Raw genomic sequence first — 21,292 nt, 5'->3', positions numbered from 1 at the left:
GAATTGGGTTTCCAGCTTGTCCAGCAGTTTGTTGTGGGGGATAGTATCGAAAGCTTTTGAGAAGTCCAACAGGATTAGTACCCCAACACCACGCCTGTCGATTGTGGACGCCAAATCGTCGTGGACGCGAAGCGCTGCAGTTTTGACGCTTTGACCCTTCCGGAAACCTGCTTGATATTCTGTTAGAAGATGGTTGTTGTCGATGTAGTTCGCCATTTGCTGATCGAGAAGCTTCTCAAAAGCTTTGGACAACGAGCATAGGATGCTGATCGGTCGCAAGTTCGTCACGTCGTTTGAGTTCGTTTTTTTCTTTAGGGGCAGAACTTTAGCATGTTTCCAATGGTTGGGAAAGGTAGATGTATTGATGAACAGGTTAAACATGTGGGTTATTTGTTGGATTACAAGTGGCAGCACGATTTTCAGAAACCTGATTGGCAAACCGTCCATCCCTACAGCGTTCGACTTTACTTCACAGATGGCGTTGACGACCTCCCAGTATTGAACGTTGCGGAACGAGAAATTGTACTGAGATGGCAGTGTTCTTGCGTGTTGAGCGTTCCTAGTTTCAGCTTGTGTGAAGCTCGAGAGAAACATACGGTTGACTTCATCGGGATCGTGGTCACATGGTTGAGATGATTTGTCTTTTCCAACTCCAAGATTCTTCACGCGGGTCCAGAGCAGCTTTGATGGGATGTTTGCGTCCAGGTGACCACCGAGAAACGTCTTTTTCGCCCGTTCGATGACAGAGTTCGCACGATTTCGCAGCGTTTTGTACGTATGTCGCTTGAGGTCCTTTACGTCCGGAGCAGCAGTTCGCCAATCCTTGTACGCCAGGTCTCGTTCTAGAATTGCTCGTTGAACATCACCTGTAAACCATCTGTTCGATGCATTGCGACGAGAGCTCGTCCGAAGCGGGAAACAGGTGTCGTGCACAATTTTGAGTTGTTCCGTGAAGAACTCCAAGGAGTGGTTGGGGACCGAGATTGCGTAGAAGTTTCTCCATGGAATGCTGATTGTGGCGGTCTTCAGGGCATCAGCATCAAAATGCACGTAGTCACGATAGTTGTTCACTGTGGGAGTTTGCGTAGCATCAAAGTCCAAAGATGCGTGAATCAGGTCATGCTGCGACAATCCCGGAAAATCGACTTGCCCGAAACGGAGGATTTTGTCCCTGTCGTTGGTCACTAACAGATCCAGTTGAGAGCATCCAGTATCGTGGTAATGGGTCGGTTCGCAGCCGTAAGGAACGAGTGAAAAACTTTCGAATGCTGAGAGGAGCAGCGTACGCTTATTGCTCGCTTGAAGCAAATCAGTGTTGAAATCGCCAACCAGAAAGACCGACTCGTAGCGCAAAGTGAGACTAGTCAGCTTTTCCTCGAGGAAAGATGCACAGTTGTTGTCAGGAGGGTTGTAGACGACTAACAGCAGAACTTTGAATCCGTTTAGACGAAATTCCAAGGCTAGACACTCGGTTTTATCGGCGGACTCGGTGGTTAGTTCGGTGTTGAAGATCTTAGTGCACGACATAGTATCCCTGTAGTAAACAGCGATACCACCGCCTCGCTTGTACACCCTATCGTTACGTACGACAGAGTATCCTTGGACGCCGATGCTGCGGTTATTCCTTGAGGCAGTCAACCAAGACTCAGTAAAGCACGCGATATCAACTATGTGGCTCGACAGGACAGCTCGAACTTCTTCCAACTTCGAGTTTTTCCTCGCACACAGACTTTGGGAATTCCCGTGGCAGATGTTGAGCTTGCCAGGGAGAAGTGCAGCATTTAGCACGGCTCCCGGGATGTTCGTGAAAGTGTGGTTGTGTGGGACAGGCATTATGTGTGTGTTTGTGTAAGGGGGAGGGGGGTAAGGGGTGTTTTTAGAGAAGCAGTTTCAACGGGCTTCTTAAAGTCAAATTTCAAAAAGACAATCTTAAAAGTTTCACAATAAAACATAAACATAACTTCAAAAGTGACGCTTTAACTACGGTTACACGTCATCCAGATCTTTCACAGACTGAACAGCGATCGGTTGTTCACCAACCCTGCGCTTTACGTGGACTATTCCTCCTTTGGTGAAAACGGATGTCAGCTTACCCACTTTTTTCAGCAGGAGGGCCGCCTTTTTCACCTCACGAGCGCCAGCGTTCAGGTTCTCGTTGATAAACACACGTCGATCCGACGGCATGCCGAGATGTCGCAGCTTAAGGTCCCGCCTACGCAGGTATGTACTGTAGAACCGGTCGCGTGTAATTTTTAGAGCGAATTCCACGAGTAGAGGGCTAACGTCTCCGTCCTTCAACCTGTTCACGTGGATTCGTCTGGTACTCGTCAGCAGTTCTTCGCCTCCGCTGCATTCCAGCTGGCGACAGATCGTCGCAAAAAGTGCGTCCGGGTCTTCGTCACTCGCGAATGGCACACCTGAGATGATCAACTCCTTCTGGTTCTCCAAGGCATCGATGTTCAGGTGGAGGTGATTAACACGATGATTTATTTGGCCCAACGTAGCATCCTGGTTGACAAACTTGCCTTCGTATTCTGCTTTCAGTGTCGTAATGTCGCTTTGGAGACCGCTCACCTTGCCTTGAAGCTCCGATTTGATTGTGTCGATTTTACGGTTGAAGTCGTTGCGAAAAGTCTCAAGCATCAACTTCATCTCGGTGAACTGCATCATCAGCATCCTCACAGCAATATCCAACGTCATCGAATTTTCCCCAATTCTGCCATCGATTGACGATTGACAGCCCTGGACGAACGACGACTGCTTGTTGTTGTTTGTGTCGTCGACAGTAGTTGTATTCGTGGCCATCGTGCAGCAGTATAGAGTTATCTAGATAACTCTATGCACAACGAAAACAGTAAAAGTGTTCGTAACAGCGTTCAGCGGTGCGGCTTGTTTGCGATAGCGGTGGTGGATCCAGCTCAGCGGTGCAAATTTATATTTATATTTGGTCCAGATGACGACGATTTTTGTGGATAACACAAACGGGTTGCGCACGGGTACTTCGGTTTTCGCGGGTGGGAGTTCGGGAACGGTAAGTTCGATTTTACATCACTTTTGAAGCTTGTTAACTACGCGCTACTCGCAACACATTTTGCTCGTCAGTGTTGTGATTGTGAACATTTTAAACGCAGAAGAATGTATTTTAATTTGATTTCAGCTGGTTGCACTTGAATTTTCATTGAAATTTTAAAGTTTATTGTAAAAATATTTTTTTGCCCCCTGATTTTTCGGGTCAATTTTGAAGGGGGGGGGGGGGGGGGGGTGACAAAAACTTTTAAAAATATTTGTACCAGCCTAATCGAACTACGAAAAAAAAAATTTTTTTTGTTGCCTTATTTTTGATTGTTGAGTTTCGGGGTATGACCCCTAAACACGCTAAAATTATTTAGAGTTTTTAAATCCAAGATGGCGGCCAAAATGGCGGTGATGCAATATTGAAAAAAATCATTTTATTTTTCAAAATGCAATCCGCAACTCAAATTTGACTAAAATGGGGTCGTAGAACTCAAATTTTATGTTAAAAACAAAAAAAAATTATAAAAAAATGCGAAAAAAAATTTTTTTGTTCGTGATTCGATTATCCGAAGTCCCATACAAACCTTCGGATAATCGAGTCTGGACTGTATAGCGACTTAAAGTTTAATTTTTACTGTAAAAATTTCAGTTTTTTGGTGTTTTAAATTTCTTCGCATAAAATTTATATTATCTCAAAAAACATATTTTTAAATTATAACTCGGCTGCAAAAGTTTTTTCCATACTTTAATATGGCTCAGAAGTTGCGGTTTATATCCTCAAAAACATATTATTTTTTGGGAGTTGATTTTTTGCAAAAATAAATAAATAAAAAAACGACAATTTTTTCCCGTGTGCTAATTTTTATCTGAATGGTCCTTATCAATACCTTCAACTTTGCCGAAGACACCAAACCCATCAGAAAATTCCTTCAAATGATACAGATTTTCGTATATTTACATACCATTTTTGTATGGACAGCTGCCACAATTGTATGAAGCCTTATATGGGTCAAACAATGACACAAAATGGCTTCTTTGGTCATAGGAAAGGTCCCAAAAAATTTGAGCCAAATAAATAAAAAAACAAAAAAATAAACGAAATCTCATTTCGACTCATTTCGTTCAGTATTGCTCACTTTAAAACTGTTTAATGGATTTGGTTTCAACTCCAAACAATTAAGATTATTTAATATTTAATTTAAAAAATGCCTTTAATTTATATAGAAATTAAGAAAAGCTGTTTTTCCTTCAAAATAACTTACCTTTTATAAACCTGATGCTGTGAATTTGATAAACCCATCTAAAAAAGTACAATAAGAATATAATTTAAGTCTTACTCGCATGAAAAATGTATGAAAATTAGCAGAATGCAATTAAATTTGAGCTACAATCTTATCTATAGCTGATGCATTATCTGGTACTGAACATCCTTTGAAGTGACCAAATCAACCGTAGTCTGATAATGAAAACATTCTTCTTGGAATAGCAAGCCAGTTTATGCCCTGCACATCTCGATACGTTCTGCAGCAACAACAATCCTTCTGGCAGATTCACAAAGAGAACAAAACCCCTTTCGATTGAATTGTTAATCAAGTTTGCTTCGTCTTGAGCTGGACTCTCGTAACTCAATTTCGACAAAACCCGTCCTCTTCCCCTCCGAAATACCGTTCCTCTAGAACGAATTCCGGCGTAATGGCCTCGGCAGCAGCCTAGATGTATGCAATTACTCGTCTGCTTTGGCCTCTTCTTCGAAGATAACTCTGTCCGGAGAACTCATTTCGTTTCAGCTTGAAGAAGATCAGATTTTCGTGCAGTATTTGTGTTTTTCCTAAACACGCACACATTGCTGTCCTGAACCAGCTTGGGCCTATAGGAAAATTCGTTCTGCACAACGGCACTCTGTCCGGTACAAACAAGGACAAGATTCAGTGAGCTAACCCCAAACGAGACAGAAACACGAAAAATTTAACCAGAATCCTTTCCCCCTGTTGGTACTTCAGGATTTTCATTTTCTACCCAAAAGAAGCAGATAAAAACGTCCTGTCCATTTTTCGGAATGCGTTTTTCCAGCTCTCTCGAAATCTGTGCAAGTCTCGCTTCTGTGTTATTTGTACGAGCAACCAGAAGGAAAAACAGGATTTTAATTTCAAATTACTGTTTGCGTTTGCCTCCCCGGCGAGTCCCTCCTCTCCTTTGATCGTTCGACCCTGGTGTCCTTGTGAGCTTTTTTGTGTTGGTGTGTTTTTACAGCATTTCACACTCCTCTGAACTCAGTTTTTCCTCCTGAATCCTGAATCTTCAATCTTTTACTTGTGGTGAGGAAGGGCTTTCTACCATTTATTTTCTAGCTCCCAAAAAGGACAATTTACTTCAAACTTGCTTGTATTTTGCATTGTTTGTCGCTATGGCAACATGGTTACCCTTTTTGTTAGTTCTTGAAAAGGATATCTTCTTCTCTAGGGTGGGAATGTCTAAAAATAAATCTACGACCAAGAAAATATTCTTGCAAACAAGTCTTGTACGCAACTTGTGTGCAACAAAGTATAACTTGCATGCAAAATTCCACTCAACAGATTCTGACATCTATTGGTGGGTAGCAGAAGATTTAAAAGTGAAGTTATTTCCCTCCGTGCCAACCAAGTTAAGTGGCACCCAATCCCATCTCGCCCCGACGCACACACAAATCACAGTCTCTTTCGACCCTTTTTTGTGTGGCAACTTCCGAGCCACCACCGCCCGGAATGCTTCCCGCGCAATCACAGCCCGTAGTTTTCCGTTCAATTGAATTCCAGCTTGACTTGAAGCCGCGCCGGAAGCAGTGCAAAATGGTTCAAAACCCAGCAGTCTTGTTACATTTGACCCAATTCCAACTGTTGGAAGCGTCGCTCTTCTATACAACTCGGTGGTACAAAGCGAAAATGGGACCCCTCTTTCCCGGGAAAACATGAACTTCTTTGAGCTATCCGGCCCCCGGAGTGGCTCTTGACAGAGAAATGTCGACAAATGTGCAACTCTCTTCTGTTCTGTTGGCGGTATTGTTTCCAAAGCACTTCTTTGTATCAAGTGCGGGATTCAGTTGTGAACGATTGAGTTCCAATTTAAGCTCATTTCTTGAACAATTGAAACTGAATCTTCCCTCCTCGAACGATAGTGAACCGATTGGCCCGGTTCAGAAGTGGATATCTCTTGCTTCGGACAGCCAATCAACAACTTTTGCCCCTTTTTTGCTACCCTTCATTCCACCCCCTTAATGAGCCCTCTTTGCGTTTCAGAAGATTCACCTATGTTCACAGGGTTCGATAGAAGACTAAGTTAGTTTCTCATCTGACAATGCCTACACTGACCGGTCAAGAAGACCATCCGATGTTTGGATTCCATATTGGTAGCAGGTGTCGATGAGTCTACTTGCCTCTCTATATAAATTTGATAGAGTTGAGTGAACTGGCAACTTCTCCTTTATAGGCATCAGTTAAGATTGTCGAATCAGAAAATTGAACCTTGCTTTTTGATCTTAGAACTATTTTTCAACTAGTCTCTTAAAGTCCCCTGAAATTAACCTCAATCTTCAGAAGAAATCGCATCAACTACCAAAGTAAATGGTCTTCAATTACCCAAAAGCCACCACCGTCCTCTTTGTCACTCCGACTCCTCACCGCAGGGGAGATTCAGTTCCGGTCGGTAACTTGCAAGAGCAAACTTCCTTTTGTGCCACTTCAGAGTCTCGTTACCCCTCATTTACTGTGCCGCTCCGGATGAGCTTCCGTATCCTGAGCGCCCGAAGATAATACCTGGCTGCCGTTGTCGTTGCGACCACCCCCTCGCTCCGGTAATGGCAACCACATGCTGCTGCTGCTGCTGCGAGGATAACGATATCCCTAGGAAAATCCAAGCCATAACGACACAATACACAAACACACACATGGGGAAACCTCGCCAGCAGGACAACAGAAATAGTTTCGTGCTTTGGTTTTAATGGCTGCCACTTTTCTCCTTCTCTGCCCAAACAAGCGCCCTGGCTATCATTCTAAGGGGTAACTTTGACCTAGCTGAAATTTTGCAAACTATTCAGAGCTACCAAACATAATGTTGACCAAAGTTGGGACCTCAAACGCTAACCGGTTATACGGAATTTATCGTTTTATCATTCCGGCTTTGGGACGACGACGACGGGTTCGTCCTGGGGACTTGGTCATAATCAGTTGCCGGATGTGGCCAGACGTCCTTGCTAAAAAATAGAAAATGAAACACACTTTTGGGTTTCAACAGTCAAAAAAAACGGTACCGTTCATGTTTGTAGTCATTTGCCGACCACTCGCCACTGTCGGAACTTTTGGTTTAGCTGAAGATCTCTGGAAATTGGCAGTTTTGTCCTTAAATCGGACGTTTTCTTTAAAAAATAAAGGAAAAATATATTTTTTTACAATGCCGTCATAAAACAACATACTTTTCCTATCCTTCAAAAATAACAGAATCGATTAGAATTTTTTTTCAAAATGCTTTTGATTTTACATCGAAACATTAAGTTGCAATTTTTTTGTGACCAATATTCCGATTTTTTGAAAAAAAAAATAGTATTGATTCAAAAAATCATCGGCCAAAGATTTTTTGGCCGTTCTGGAGTTATCTGATAAGTTGACATTTGTTGTCCTCTAAAAAAAATAAAAATAGTGTTTTATTGCAAATCATGTTTTGGAGACAAAAAGTTAAATAAAACATCACCAATTTATTTTCCGTGTATCATTTTTTTCAGTGTAGTCCTTATCCATACCTACAACTTTGCCGAAGACACCAAATCGATCAAAAAATACCTTCAAAAGATACAGATTTTTAAATTATCACATATCATTTCAGCAAAGTTGTTGTTTGTAATTAAAAATCGTTTTTTTTAATATTTTCAAAATCTGAAACAGCTATTATTTTATTTAAAAAAAAAAACAAAGTTGGAAACATGTGTTTTTACCAAATTTTAATATTAATTTATAGATTCAAAATCAAATTTTATAATAATAATTTTTATAATAGTAGTTCTCTGCGATTTCGAAAATCGAGTTTCAAAACTCAAAAAATAAAATTTATAAAAAAAATCATTGTGTAGAGAACTGCTCATATTTAAAACAAAATGTTGGCAGCTCTCTAGATTCCCGCATTTTATGTTTTTTTTTAATAAATATTTTTAGGAATGTCATTTTGCATCATTAGTTAGTCGATAATGCTGCTAATACAAAATTAGCATGTAAATTTTCGAAAATCTGTACCTTGAGCAGGAATTTTTGGATCGATTTGGTATTTCCAGCAAAGTTGTTATTTGTAAGTAAAAATAGTTTTGTTGTATTTTCAAAATCTGAAACAGCTATTATTTTATTTAAAAAAAAAAAACAATGTTGGAAACATGCGTTTTTACCAAATTCAAATATTAATTTATAGATACGAAATCAAATTTTATAATAACTCCAGAGTAGTTCTCTGCGATTTCGAAAATCAACTTTTCTTTGTAATTGAAATTTTCTGATCATTTCAATCAAAATAATTCCAAAATTATAAAATCGAGTTTCACATTTCGACATTTAACATCGGACCAATAGTTTTGCAGATGTCGTCAGTTGAAATATATTTTCACCGATTCGAGTTCTTTTCAAAAATATATTTTTTGCTTTTCTGGCAAGAAGTATTTTTAAAATGCATAAAACGAAAATAAAAAGAAAATTCATTCATGGGATTCAATTTCGACTTACTTCAAAAATATTTTTTTAATTTTTTTCGATATATTCTTAAAAAACACACACGATTCTTCCAAAAATTCTTATACTAAACCAGATTTTGCACCATCACTCACTACGGCTCACAAAATTAAGTAAAATTGCTTCTTCTGACATAGGGTATGCAAGGACAAAATTTCATCCAAATAAAAAAATGAATATTTTAAAATCACAAAAAATGCCTTACAAAAAATTAAAGCTGAGCTTTTCTAAAATTTTCTTTATTAAATTTTCTTCATTGGACTGCTGTTTGCTGAGAATCAGTAAAAAAAAATAGTTTTTCTTAGTGTCACCAAATAAGCCCTCATTTTTCAACTTACTGGATTGGAAACTGGAAACTATTTGTTCGATTCCAATGTGAAAAACTAGTGCTGTTTTTTTGTTTAAAAATATTTTAATTTTTCAAAACCTTTTCTAAAATTAAATGGAAAACGTTAGTTTCCCTTCCTTGAATATTATTTGCCGTCAAGATTAACTATGTTTCAAGCTCCAAAACAGTCTCGAAAAGTATTACTCTTCGATACAGGTGCTGAAAAGTTGAATTTTCAGCACTCAAATAGATTCTGGAAAGTACTTTTCAGTACCGTTATTTTTGACGATAAAAAGTAAGCAATTTCGTCACAGGAGAAAAACAAAAAAATAGAGAATGTTTCACAACGGAATTGCATTTTCGGCACTGAGCAATTCTCTAGTCCGGCTGAATTTTTTTGGTGAAGCCATTTGGAATCATTAGTTTGTCCATATAATTTTCCATACAAATTTGGCAGCTGTCCATACAAAAATGGTGTATGAAAATTCAAAAATCTGTATCTTTTGAAGGAATTTGATCGATTTGGTATCTTCGACAAAGTTGTAGGTATGGATAAGGACTACACTGTAAAAAATGATATAAGGTAAAAAAATAATTTCACTTTTTGTTACTAAAACTCAATTTGCAAAAAAAAACACAATTTTCATTTTTTTTTCTTGTATGTTTAAGGGGACATCAAATGCCAACTTTTCAGAGATTTTCAGGTTGTGCAAAAAATTTGTTGACCGTGTTATGAATATTCAATTCGTATTGATTTTTTTTTCCAAAAAATCATAAAATTGGTTGCAAAAATTTTTCAACTTCATTTTTCGATGTAAAATCAAATTTGCAATCAAAAAGTACTCTAGTGAAATTTTGATAAAGTGCACCGTTTTCAAGTTAAAGCAATTTTCAGATAACTTTTTTGAAAATATTTGTTTTTAAATTAGTGTCCATGTTTGCCCCCTTTTTTAAAAAATATTTTTGAAAAGCTGAGAAAATTCTCTGTATTTTGCTTTGTGGAACTTTGTTGATACGACTCATCAACTAATGGTCCGATTTACAATGTTAAAATATGAAACATTTGTGAAATTTTCCGATCTTTTTGAAAACAATATTTTCTAAATTTTTAAATCAAGACTAACATTTCAAAAGGGTGTAGTATTGAATGTTTGGTTTGCTGAATACACTTCTGAGTTAAGATTATTGGTAAAAATAAGGCTGGTACAAATATTTTTAAAAGTTTTTGTCACCCCCCCTTGAAAATTGGCCCGAAAAATCAGGGGGCAAAAAAAATATTTTTACAATAAACTTCAAAATTTCAATGAAAATTCAAGTGCAACCCGCTGAAATCAAATTAAAATACATTCTCCTGCGTTTAAAATCATTTTAGCATGTTTGGGTTTATTAAAAAATCTTAAGATTTTTTAAAAATTTTTGATGCAAAATCTTTTTTTTCGATACAATTTTTGTTTTTGACAGATCTTAGATTTTTTGAAAACTAATGATTGCAAAACAACTGAACTAGTGTAAAATGCATTTTAAAACACTTTTTTCATTAAAATGTGAAGACTATGGCTTGTTATTTAAATTTTTATTTAAATATATATATATTATTTCTCTGTGCCGCGCAAGAGACAAGTCGAATAAAAAGTTGAATTTTAGTTTTAGTCGGTAAACTACGCGTTTTATTCCCTGCGGCGATTCCGATCCCCCCCCCCCCCCCCCCTTGACCTTAAATATTTGCATCGGCCTCAAACTCAAACTCAAACTCAAAATCAAACTCAAAGTATTGTGCTTCTCCATCGAAATGAGTTCCCATAGCATTTTGCTGGAGACGCATGGTGCTTTATGTTCAATTCATGCTTTTTTAAATATCATTTCTCTGAATCCTGTTGATGGATATTCACCATTTTTGAATGTATCACGTAAAAGATTTTGATAAATCATAGAAAAATATTTCCAGCTGTGAGCCCTTTGATTCTAAGACCTTCAAATCAGCAAACAATGTTTTCATTTGATCTTTAAGTGGAAAGTAGTGCCAATATTGAGATTGATGAATGTATTTCATAAGAAATTTGTTTGGATAAATCAAAATAAAAAGGCAATTTTCCAAAAAACTACTCAATTGCTGTTTCCAGTAGTTTTGAAAGCAGTTGTACGTCCAGTTATAAGCAAAAAAATAAATAGTGCTGTGTGGATTTTTCCCTCACCAAGAGTGATGCGAGAACGTGACTCTTCTTTGTTGGAGAAATACCTCTCCCGGATCTACTGCTTTTCAAATCCCATCATACGTCTGTCGTGCTGTGCTTTGCTTGTTATGAAAACGTTTTGCCACGATGTGGTTGGTCTCCTGTCCCGACTCTAGAGAGAGGACACTTCAGCCAGCTCAGCACATGTCCTGGCGACGGCGTCGTCGTCGACGGCGTCAGCAAACATTGAAGATCTCGTGTGACGCCTCGTTAAACTGAAACGTCAACCACTAACGAACTCTTTTTTTTCTCTGCTCTTCATCTCATTTCCAGCACATGGTCCAGGGGATGGGACCGTTTCCGGGTGCGGCCGCGGCCGGTTACCCGCCAGCACAGGCCCTCGGCGCCGCCACCGACAGTCTGTCGATGCAGGTCGTCAAGGGTGCGGCCGGCGGTGGGGGTGTAGGCGGTGGCGGGGGCGGAGGTCTCGTGGATCATCCCCTCAGTAGCCTCAAGCAGCAGCAGGACCAGCTCAGCCACCAGCAGCAGCAACACCACGCACAGCAGCAGCACCAACAGCAGCAGCAGCAGGCAGTGGCAGCGGCCGCCGCGGCACAGCTCGCCAGCTCACAGTCACTCAGAAATGTAAGTTCATGAAATTGGTTTATTAGAAAAATAACACGTTTTGTTATTTTAGAAATTTCAAACATGTTTCAATGAGTTATTTTTTGATAACTTTTTTGAAATTTTAGTTATAAAAATAAATCTTTGAGCTCTTAGACCACAAAAATATGTATCTAAGGCTGATTTAAAACTTTGTGTTATTCTCGAAATGTCCAACTCTGCTCGGGCAGTTCATGTCAAACATAACTTGTTATAACAGTTTAAATTAGCAAATTTTATCATTTTTTCCACTTCTTTTGCAGACTGTCAGTCAGTACAGCTCCCCAGCATCAGTATTAGGCGTCGTGCCGTCGTCGGTCGCGACGTCCCTCGCCGCCGCCGTTGCGTCCTCGATGCCACCGTCGTCGCTGTCCTCGGCCTCGCTCGTCGCGGTCAGCTCGGCCAACAGCAGCCCCGGATCGGCCGGTTCCGCCGCCACTTCCGCAGCCAGTGCCATCGCCGCCTCGAACGGAATTGAACAACAGACTGTTAGTATTGTGAGTAGACTTTTGGAAACTTCCTTAGACAAACCGTTCGCTGGATACATCACGCTAATCGTTGCTACATTTACTAGGTTAGGCTTTCTTTAGGAGTAGAATTAATCAAGACGAGCGACTGAATGAAAAAAAACTCCCTTTTTAAGTTACGGCGTAATTAGTTGAACTCTGCCTTTGCTTGCACAATTTCATTACGCGCTTGTAATTCACTTGAAATCCGACCAGCCCACGTGGCTCAAGATCCTCGGTCCTCGTGACGACGGAAGGTCGTCAAAAGCTGAGCTCCAACTCTCTCTGCGCTAATGAAGACCTCTTCGTCCTCGTCGGCTCAACTGCTACGGGGGAGGATTCCATTTCAGGGAATTTAATTTGCATCTATCTCTCTCTCGGTTTGAACTCGCATACGATGTCAACTTGTTGACGTGGCGACACATCAAAGTCCCGACAAGTGGCGCCCGCCAACTTCTGTGAAGGATTTTTCCTCGGAAGCACACCAGCAAAGTGCATACTTGACGGGAATGTCAGTCAGCTGGAAAAGATGGGATGAAATTGCATCTGGTTTGGCGTAATGTAAATAGAACACTCGAAGACTGACGATGTGTCGAGCTTTGAGGAAGTTGGGAAGAGAAAATCCTGGAGAAGAAAACAAAAATTTTAATCACATTTCTAAGTTGCCTTGACTTAAAAAACGAACCTTTCACAAAAAAAAGCGTTTCAATCAATATCCTTGCGCTTCAATGGCATTTTTTTGTCCACCACTTAAGGATCGACCGAACATGCCCACCAATTACGAACCGCAATTAATCTCCCAGATAGATTACGTGTCGTCCACGCCCATCGTCGTCAATCCTCGAAAATTTCCTTCTGGCACCAATCCATCGAAAATTATTATTGGCCGATCAGCAAGCAAGCAAAAAAAAAAAAAAATCGGAAAAGCATCGGTCACTCTCTGTCAATTGTAGTAAATCATTTCCCCTGCCTTCTCTGTCCTCTTTTCAAAGGAAACCCACCCTAAGGCTGTATTGTATTCTCTCGGAATGATTTTCCATGTGATTATGGCTGGGAGCAGATTTTTTTTTCTTTCCGGGAGGCCTGCGGAAACATAATGGAGAATGACGTTGCTCTAAATTCGTAGCGCGATCCCAATTAGGACGATTTCTTGCTAGGTTGCGAAGGCTGGTCCGAGCTTTTTTTGTTTGGGGGGATCCCGATTAAAAGTTTGAGTTTGTGCTGGAACATAATTTGGAACATAAATAAATAAAATTTTGTGTTTTTATTCATTTTTTTGATATTTCTATGGTACGTAAAAATCTGATAGAAATTGGTTTTTACTGCTTCTGAAGTCTGGTCTGAACTTGTTGTATAAGTTAATGATGGAACACAATTTGGACTATAAATAAATTACAATTTGTGTTTTTATTCTTTTTTATTTTAGATATTTCTATGGTACGTAAAAATCTGGTAGAAATTGTGTTTTACTGCTTTTGAATGCTGGTTTGAACTTGTTGTAAAAGTTAATGATGGAACACTATTTGGACCATAAATAAATAACAATTTGTGTTTTTATTCGTTTTTTTTAATTCCTATGGTACGTAAAATCTTCTAGGAATTAGTTTTTACTGCTTCTGAAGTCTGGTTTGAACTTGCTGTAAAAGTTAATATTGGAACACAATTTGGAACATAAATACATAACAATTTGTGTTTTTATTCATTTTTTTGTATTCCTATTGTACGTAAAAATCTAGTAAAAATTTGAGCTGGAACAGAATTTGGAAATTGTGGTCATTAAAAAACGATTAAAAAACATGTAATTTTAGGCCGGATTTGATTTATATACTTTTTTTGAAGTCGTTAAAAAATAGTTTGTGCTGAAACACAATTAAAAAAAACCCAAAACGTGTTTTTTCATTAAAGTTTGTTTTGTTTTTGTATTGTTTGATCTGATTAGTTCAAAGTTTTATTCAGCCAATTTTCTTTTTTTGTTACTGACTATTGGGTTTTTTCAACGTTAAAACAATTTTAGTATGTCAAGACGGGTTTTGGTCTAAAATCAATTTTCAAGCTAATTTTGGACCTTTCAACCATCGAAAAAAAGTACCCTTATTCATTTTTTAAACCGTGTGCGAGATAATTAGGCTTGTTTCATGCAAACTTGCGGATTTATTAAAAAAAAATCTGCGGTCATCTTTCACCGTGTTTTAAACTTATTATCCTAGCTAATATTTCAAAATAAGCATGCAACATGTTTTGTTGTTTTACACACGTTCATGCGACTTAAAAACAAAAGGTATGCTTTAATTTAATGAAAAAAAAACTTGTGAAAAACACTCAAAAAAATTAAAAATAACTAAAAAAAATGAAACCCGCAAATGACCAATACATTGTGGTTGGAGTTTGTAAAAAACATTTTTTTTTTTAACAGGATAAATTATAAAAATACTGAAAATTATTGAAAAAAAAAACAAATCAGGCAAAGCAAAGTATTTCGTAGAACAAAAGTTGCTCAGAATGACACGGGGAAATAAATAAAAAAAATTTAGTTTTGTTTTTGCTGGAACATAATTTGAAGAAAAATACCAATTTGTGTTATGTTTTTCATCAAAGTTTATGATTTTATTCATGTAACTTCATTTTCATAGCATGTGATTATGTTTATGACAAGAACTATAAATACAATTTTAAAAAATTAGAACAAATCAATACATAATTTGCTATACTGAAATAAAATTCAAATGACATTTGATTAAACTTTGGTTGTAAATAACAATAGCGCGATCTCAATAAGGGTGATTTCTCGTATGGATCGTAAAGCTGGTCCGTGCCGTTGTTGAAGGCAACTCGATAAAAAGTGGAAATAATATTGGAACACAGTTGGAACATACACAAAAACATTTCTTAAAGTTACTCGCAGAGCTATTGCTTCATGAAGATTGTTCGATTGTAGTAATTTTCATGTATGAGTTAATGTATGAAAACTAATAACTCAAATTGATATTTGTCTAAGTATCATAACAAAACTTGTTATATTGAATTTAAAATCTAATAAAATGTATTACCGCATTGATACAGTTCTGACTTGCATTTAGATATTTCTCTAAAGCGAAACATGTATCGTTGCTAAAATCACAACAATCTATGCAAATTTTCAATCAAATAACAATTTGTGTTGTCACTCGATCAAAATATTTTGTTCGGGTTTCGCTATCAATTCATTGTTGTCTCCGTCCTTTCAGAAACCGGATGCCACTGTTATTGATGACCATCTCGTTGAGTAGCATAGTAGTGGGTGGTTCCATTGTGTGTTTGTTCGGCTCCAAAAAAAACAGCAAGCAAAAATTGATGGAACCGAACCCGCCTTCCCATTGAAATGTTTCCAAATGTCGTCGCAAATTGATTCCCTTTTTCACGAGAACAACATTTGTCAGCGTCGTCATTCGCGACGTCCCCTAGCGTGGGTGTCGAAGAAGCGACTATTTGTCGCGAGCTTAGGAAAATTTGACCCCCCTTTTTCGTTCACCCAAAGGTGGGCAAACTTTAAGGTTAGTCAAACAGAACTGATATGCACATGACTTGGGAAAGTTTCATGGACCGGAAAGCCGGGCTCGGGCGATAAGAAAGATGGTGCTAGTTGTTGACGGCATCGGGGTCTCTTCCGGTGTCGTGGTCTGGAACGGAGCCCCCGGAAAGACGACGACGTGAGCTTTTCTAACCCGGAAAGAGGTCAAACGGGAGAGCTGTCAATGCAAAAGTTTTCCCATTTCTCGGTGGGTGGTGTAGAATAATGATTATGTTTTTTGGAAGGTTTTTTGATATTCGGAGAAAATTTCAATTCCAATCCATTTTAGGCGATTGGTTTTAAGGTTTGGTCTGCGGGAAAACTTTAGTGGTCAAAATGTGGTCCCAAAATTTACTCATTTACTCATTCAATCGGATAATACATTTTCTTCCCTAAAATTATGCCCAAAGTCGTTCAATTCTAGGTGATCCGTTGATCCCACCTAACATGAAAACTCATTATGTCCAGATCACCGGAATTGCTCCCCAGGTGGCCTGCAAAAGATCACAAAGGAATCGCCCCTTCGCCAGGCAGTATCCAAAATCACAAAAGAAGCGAAACCCCCTTCCCAAACAAAACAACCGAATAATGTCCGGCCAAAAATCTCTGCCCAGCTGACCTGTCCTGAACGAAGGAGAGTAGTTTTTCTTTGGTTATTTTTTTCTCGGAAAGATGATACCGTTGTGGAGCTCGGGCTCGAGCTAGCTGTCCTCTAATGAGTCCATCCTGGCCATTGGCAGTGTCCTGTTTCTTTTGGGGGACGATGATGATGATGATGATGATGACGCCGAAGCAATGACGGAACGATAAAGGCGGATGTTTTCCCACAGGGTGGCGTTCCGGGGGGAGAGGATGCTGCGCAATTCTTTGTTGATGGTGATGAAAATACACACTTGGGTGGACCCCGAAAATACTGGGTGATTTTTGAGGGAAGAAAGAAGTTGTTTGAAGGCAGCTTGGGTTGCGGGATTTAAAGAAGAATATTTTGAATAATAAATCTTCAAGCAAGATCCAAATTGTTTAATATTGCTTAAGGTTAACTCAAATTTAAAAGTAATTCTCGAGCAATTCCAGCTCAAATCAGGAATTTTTCTGGTACTTTTGTGCCCGAACCTTTCCAATTTCAATGAAACATTTTAGACATGTTATCCTAGGCCTATTAAAGCCATTTTTGTGTATATGGAGCCAATTGTACTCAAAAATGACATTTGAGAAGGGTGTAAGTAATTTAAATATTTTTGTATTTTATAATTTAAAAATTACTGTATCTCAAAGCCGTTGCATCGCATCAAAAAGTGGTCAAAGATAAACTTGTAGGAAATTGGACGGGCTTTCTGAAAGAAAATACACTGAAAGAAAAATACACGCCACTCCAATGAGATTTATCAATTTTAAAGTTTAAAAGTTAAATTTCACTTTTTTTCGTTCAAAATTTTTGTGAAAATAGTCTAAAATGTGACAAAATTACAAAACTTATGTTGTTTTTGAGTACAATTGGCTCCATATACACAAAAATGGCTTATATAAAATTAGGACAACATACCTAAAAAGTTTCATTGAAATCGGAGAGGGTCGAGTACACAGAAAAAAAAATCATGGTAATATTACATTTGGGAAGGAGTGCATCTTTTATGTCAGAAAAAATGTGTAATTTTACAACTTTTCTGGTGTAATGCCGCATTTTCAGTCTGAATTGAGGTAAAATTACATCATAAAAGAGGTAATATTCAACCTTCCAAAATTACACCTTCAAAATTTACATTATTTTTTACTGTGTATCTGGGAAAGGGTACATATTTTATGTCAGAAAAAGGTGTAATTTTACCTCTGGAAAAGTGTAATTTTACCACTTTTCTGGTGTAATGTTACTTTTTCAGTCTAAATTGAGGTAAAATTACATCATAAAAGAGGTAATATTCAACCTTCCGAAATAACAGCATCCAAATTAACTTTATTTTTTACTGTGTATAAAAGTTCAAAAAAAAAAATCTTACTTGAGCTGGAATTGCTCTCTCTAAAATTTTACTATTTTTTCCAAGTTTTTTAATTTTTTTTTTAGTAAAATTGTACACAGTAAAAAATAATGTAAATTTGGAAGCTGTTATTTTGTAAGGTTGAATATTTCCTCTTTTATGATGTAATTTTACCTCAATTTAAACTGAAAAAGTGACATTACACCAGAAAAGTGGTAAAAATACACATTTCCAGAGGTAAAATTACACTTTTTTTCTGAAATAAATGAAGTACCCCTTCCCAGATGTAAAAAAAAATTTAGGTTATGATTAGGAATAATCAGAATAAATAGATACCCGGGGAAAATCCCCACTTTTTATCACTTTTATCACTTCAAGTTCATTACCTATTTTACACGGGATCAAAAAGGGCATTTTTTGCAAGTTAAGAATGGTGTGAAATTTTTAGACGCGAAATCAAGCTGCTAAAATGACTTCGCACATTTTTTTGACCAAGTGCCAAATGTTTTAAAAGATTTAAAAAAAATATTTTTAACATTTTCAAATGTTAGACTTGAAATTAGACTATTTCACTTTGAAAATTAAACATCGAACCAAAAGTTTCCGAGGAATTATCAGTTGAATAATGTCGGCTTATTTGGAAACACCGAGAGAATTCATTTTTCACAAAATTTAAACTTTATGACGTATATCTCAGCAGTTGCCCGATTGAGGAAAATGTTTTTGCAGGGTTACTATTTTTATTTCTTCAATTGCAAATTTATGTAAAAAAAATTAAACTGTACGGTGCATTTTGTTCATAAATGTGTGAATTAATTTCCGATTGCCAATTTGATTTTGCATCTGAAATGAATTTAGAAAAAAATAGTTTGAAGCGTCGTTTTTCGATATTTTCTCTTTTTCTTCATGAAATCTAGATTAAATTTTCAAAAGGTCTTATCTGCATAGGAATCCCGTGACTAATAGATTATTTTGAAAATTTAATCTATAAATATTTCAAATTTATCTTGCATATAACATATAACTCTTCCGAATGTTTTTTGATGATTCAAGATTGGTTGAAGAATGATTTTTTTGTCAAATTTTCAGATCGAAGCCCGTCAGTTGCGTGTTTTCGCATAAGAGGGTTGATTTCAGCATAACAAATTAATTTCAGCATGTTCAGTTCCAGTCATAAAAATATTAAAATTTGCACAAATGCAAATGCACAAAGCTTGTCAAACAATAAATCTAATGAACATTTTTCAATAGAAAAAAAAACAAATTCTGATTACCCAAGCCGGTTCTTAAAATACATGTTATTAAAAAAAATGTGTAAAAAACAAAACATTTTAAAAAACCACAATTTCCAAATTGTGTTCCAGCTCAAACTCTTACAACAAGTCGAACCAGCCTTCAGGAGCATACAGTAAAAATCAATTTTCTACGAGGTTCTCACGTACCCAGAATTATTTTAAAATAAAATCTGATGAAAAATTACACAAACCTCTTTTTTTTATCAAACTGTGTTCCAGCACAAGCTCCACTTTTATTCGGGTTTGTTACCATACAAGTATATGATTGTTCCGAATGAGATTAACGTTATTCTTCATCGATCACAAATTCCTCAAGTTTCAGATTTTTTAATATTCCATGCCCATTTTTATGAGAATTAATCATTGGAAAATTTACATCATTTACATTTTTTATGAAATTCGAAATCATTGTTAATGTTTTGAACATTTTTTCTGTGTTAAATCTTCGGTAATTTTGTTGTTTTTCATATTTTCTTTGTAACTTTTTTCTATTTGTTGTTTCGTTATTTTTTTTTTTTGCTAAAACTTCACAACTTGCGTTCAAACTGGGACAAGTATCTTCATAATAAAAATGTAAGGGATAAAAATAAATAAATAACAAAACATTATACTGCGGCTTCACCTTAAACACCGTTCGTTTAAAATTACTAGTTCTGCTCAAAGATTTTTTTTAAATTTTTTTGAAGCCAAGGAATGGTTCATTCACCCTATACTGTATGCAGCTGTACGCTGTAATTCCGCAGCAGATCCCCAGAAAACCACCTCGAGTCAAACGCCAGCACCAAAAATCCGCGCTTGAAAATGAAATCTGCCACTGCTGGTGCCCCCGAAGCAATTTCGCTGCGGAATGCACTTTTCGGCATTCACCAAGATAAATTTGCGTCACATCGTTCATCCGAGGTTCCCGGGGGGGAAGGGGCTTTGCTACAACTCCCAATCGGCACTTCCTGTTGACCTATTTGTTCCAAAGAGTGCCAGGCAGTACCGCGCGCGCTGTCGAACAATGTCTGTTTTGAACACGGAAAGAAAATAGGTTGTTCTTTTGGGGTTTTTAAATTATGATTTTTTTTTAGGAATTTTGTGTTAGTTGAATTTCCTAGAAAGAAAAGTTGAACTTTTCAGAATCTTCAGGATAATAATTTCTTTCCGTGTTGACTAGGACCCCTCATTGACGTCGTAGTCAACGAGCAAGTTTGCCGAGGGTAAATAAAGTCCCGGACAAATGAGGGACGAAGTTTAGTGGGGCGTGCGCTGCTGTGTGAGCCCGGGGATTGTTTGCGGTTCTTCTGTTTGAACAAAGTGTGATAGCTCGGGACCCCGGCGTTCCGTTCCGGAATGAATTTGATGGTCTCCCTGAGATGAGCCAAATTCCGAGAAATCAAGATAATCAGCTAGCTTGAACTCGAATTAGGCGGGAGACTTTATGAGTTCCACGAACGCGCGCGCGGAAAACAACTCTTATTATTCCAGCTGTTTCGCGACAACGCTGTGCCATCAGTCAAAACTCGGCAAGATTTTCAACAATACCGGAATCTAATTTTCAGCGACATCTGCTGGCCCGCCGTTTCCCCCTAAGGCAGTATTATTTTGCGATTTTTCCACCCCCAACCAAACAAGAGTGCGGAAAATCCCCGGGAAAACAGATCCGCGCACCGTCATCGTCGTCCTTCGTGTCATTACAGTTTTTTTTGTTGTTGCTGCTAGAGCAGAAAACAACAACAAAATCTCCGCGCGCGAAAACAATAAGAAATGCGATTCCGCCCGGAGGGCGATGAAAAATGAGCTTTGAAGCTCCTTCCTTCCAGGGAGACCACCTGGAGTGAGCAGCGCAGAAAGGGGGAGGTGAAATTTTTTAATAGGATTTTCCTCATTTTGTTTTTCCACCAACAAAGACACACACACACACTCAATATTAAATCTTCACGCGACAACAACGTGATGTGGTGAGTAATGGGGAAAAATGGATTTACAAAAGGGATTTTCTCCACCGCTTTTTTCATCCTGCAAGTTCATCTCGAACAAAAAAATGGCAAACAAATTGAAAGTTCCTTCCCTT

General features: G+C 37.8%; 1 protein-coding gene across 12 annotated transcripts in view; it reads left to right on the top strand.

Moving 5' to 3' along the window:
* The window catches only part of LOC120425920 (RNA binding protein fox-1 homolog 1), a 344,723-nt gene that overhangs the window by 186,628 nt on the left and 136,803 nt on the right, over window positions 1-21,292 (top strand). For 9 of the 12 annotated variants that reach the window (XM_039590588.2, XM_039590555.2, XM_039590548.2 and 6 more), the window contains exons 2-3: window positions 11,586-11,897; window positions 12,179-12,412. In XM_039590588.2, coding sequence (XP_039446522.1) covers window positions 11,586-11,897; window positions 12,179-12,412 — 546 coding nt within the window. The remainder of the gene's footprint in view (window positions 1-11,585; window positions 11,898-12,178; window positions 12,413-21,292) is intronic. The other 3 variants (XM_039590596.2, XM_039590573.2, XM_039590565.2) reach the window with 1 other exon arrangement.

The sequence above is a fragment of the Culex pipiens genome, chromosome 3, assembly GCF_016801865.2.
Source record: "Culex pipiens pallens isolate TS chromosome 3, TS_CPP_V2, whole genome shotgun sequence".
In the NCBI taxonomy this organism is placed as follows: Eukaryota; Metazoa; Arthropoda; class Insecta; order Diptera; family Culicidae; genus Culex; species Culex pipiens.
Note: the sequence above shows the minus strand (reverse complement) of the source record. Positions and strands in the feature narration are given on the sequence as shown.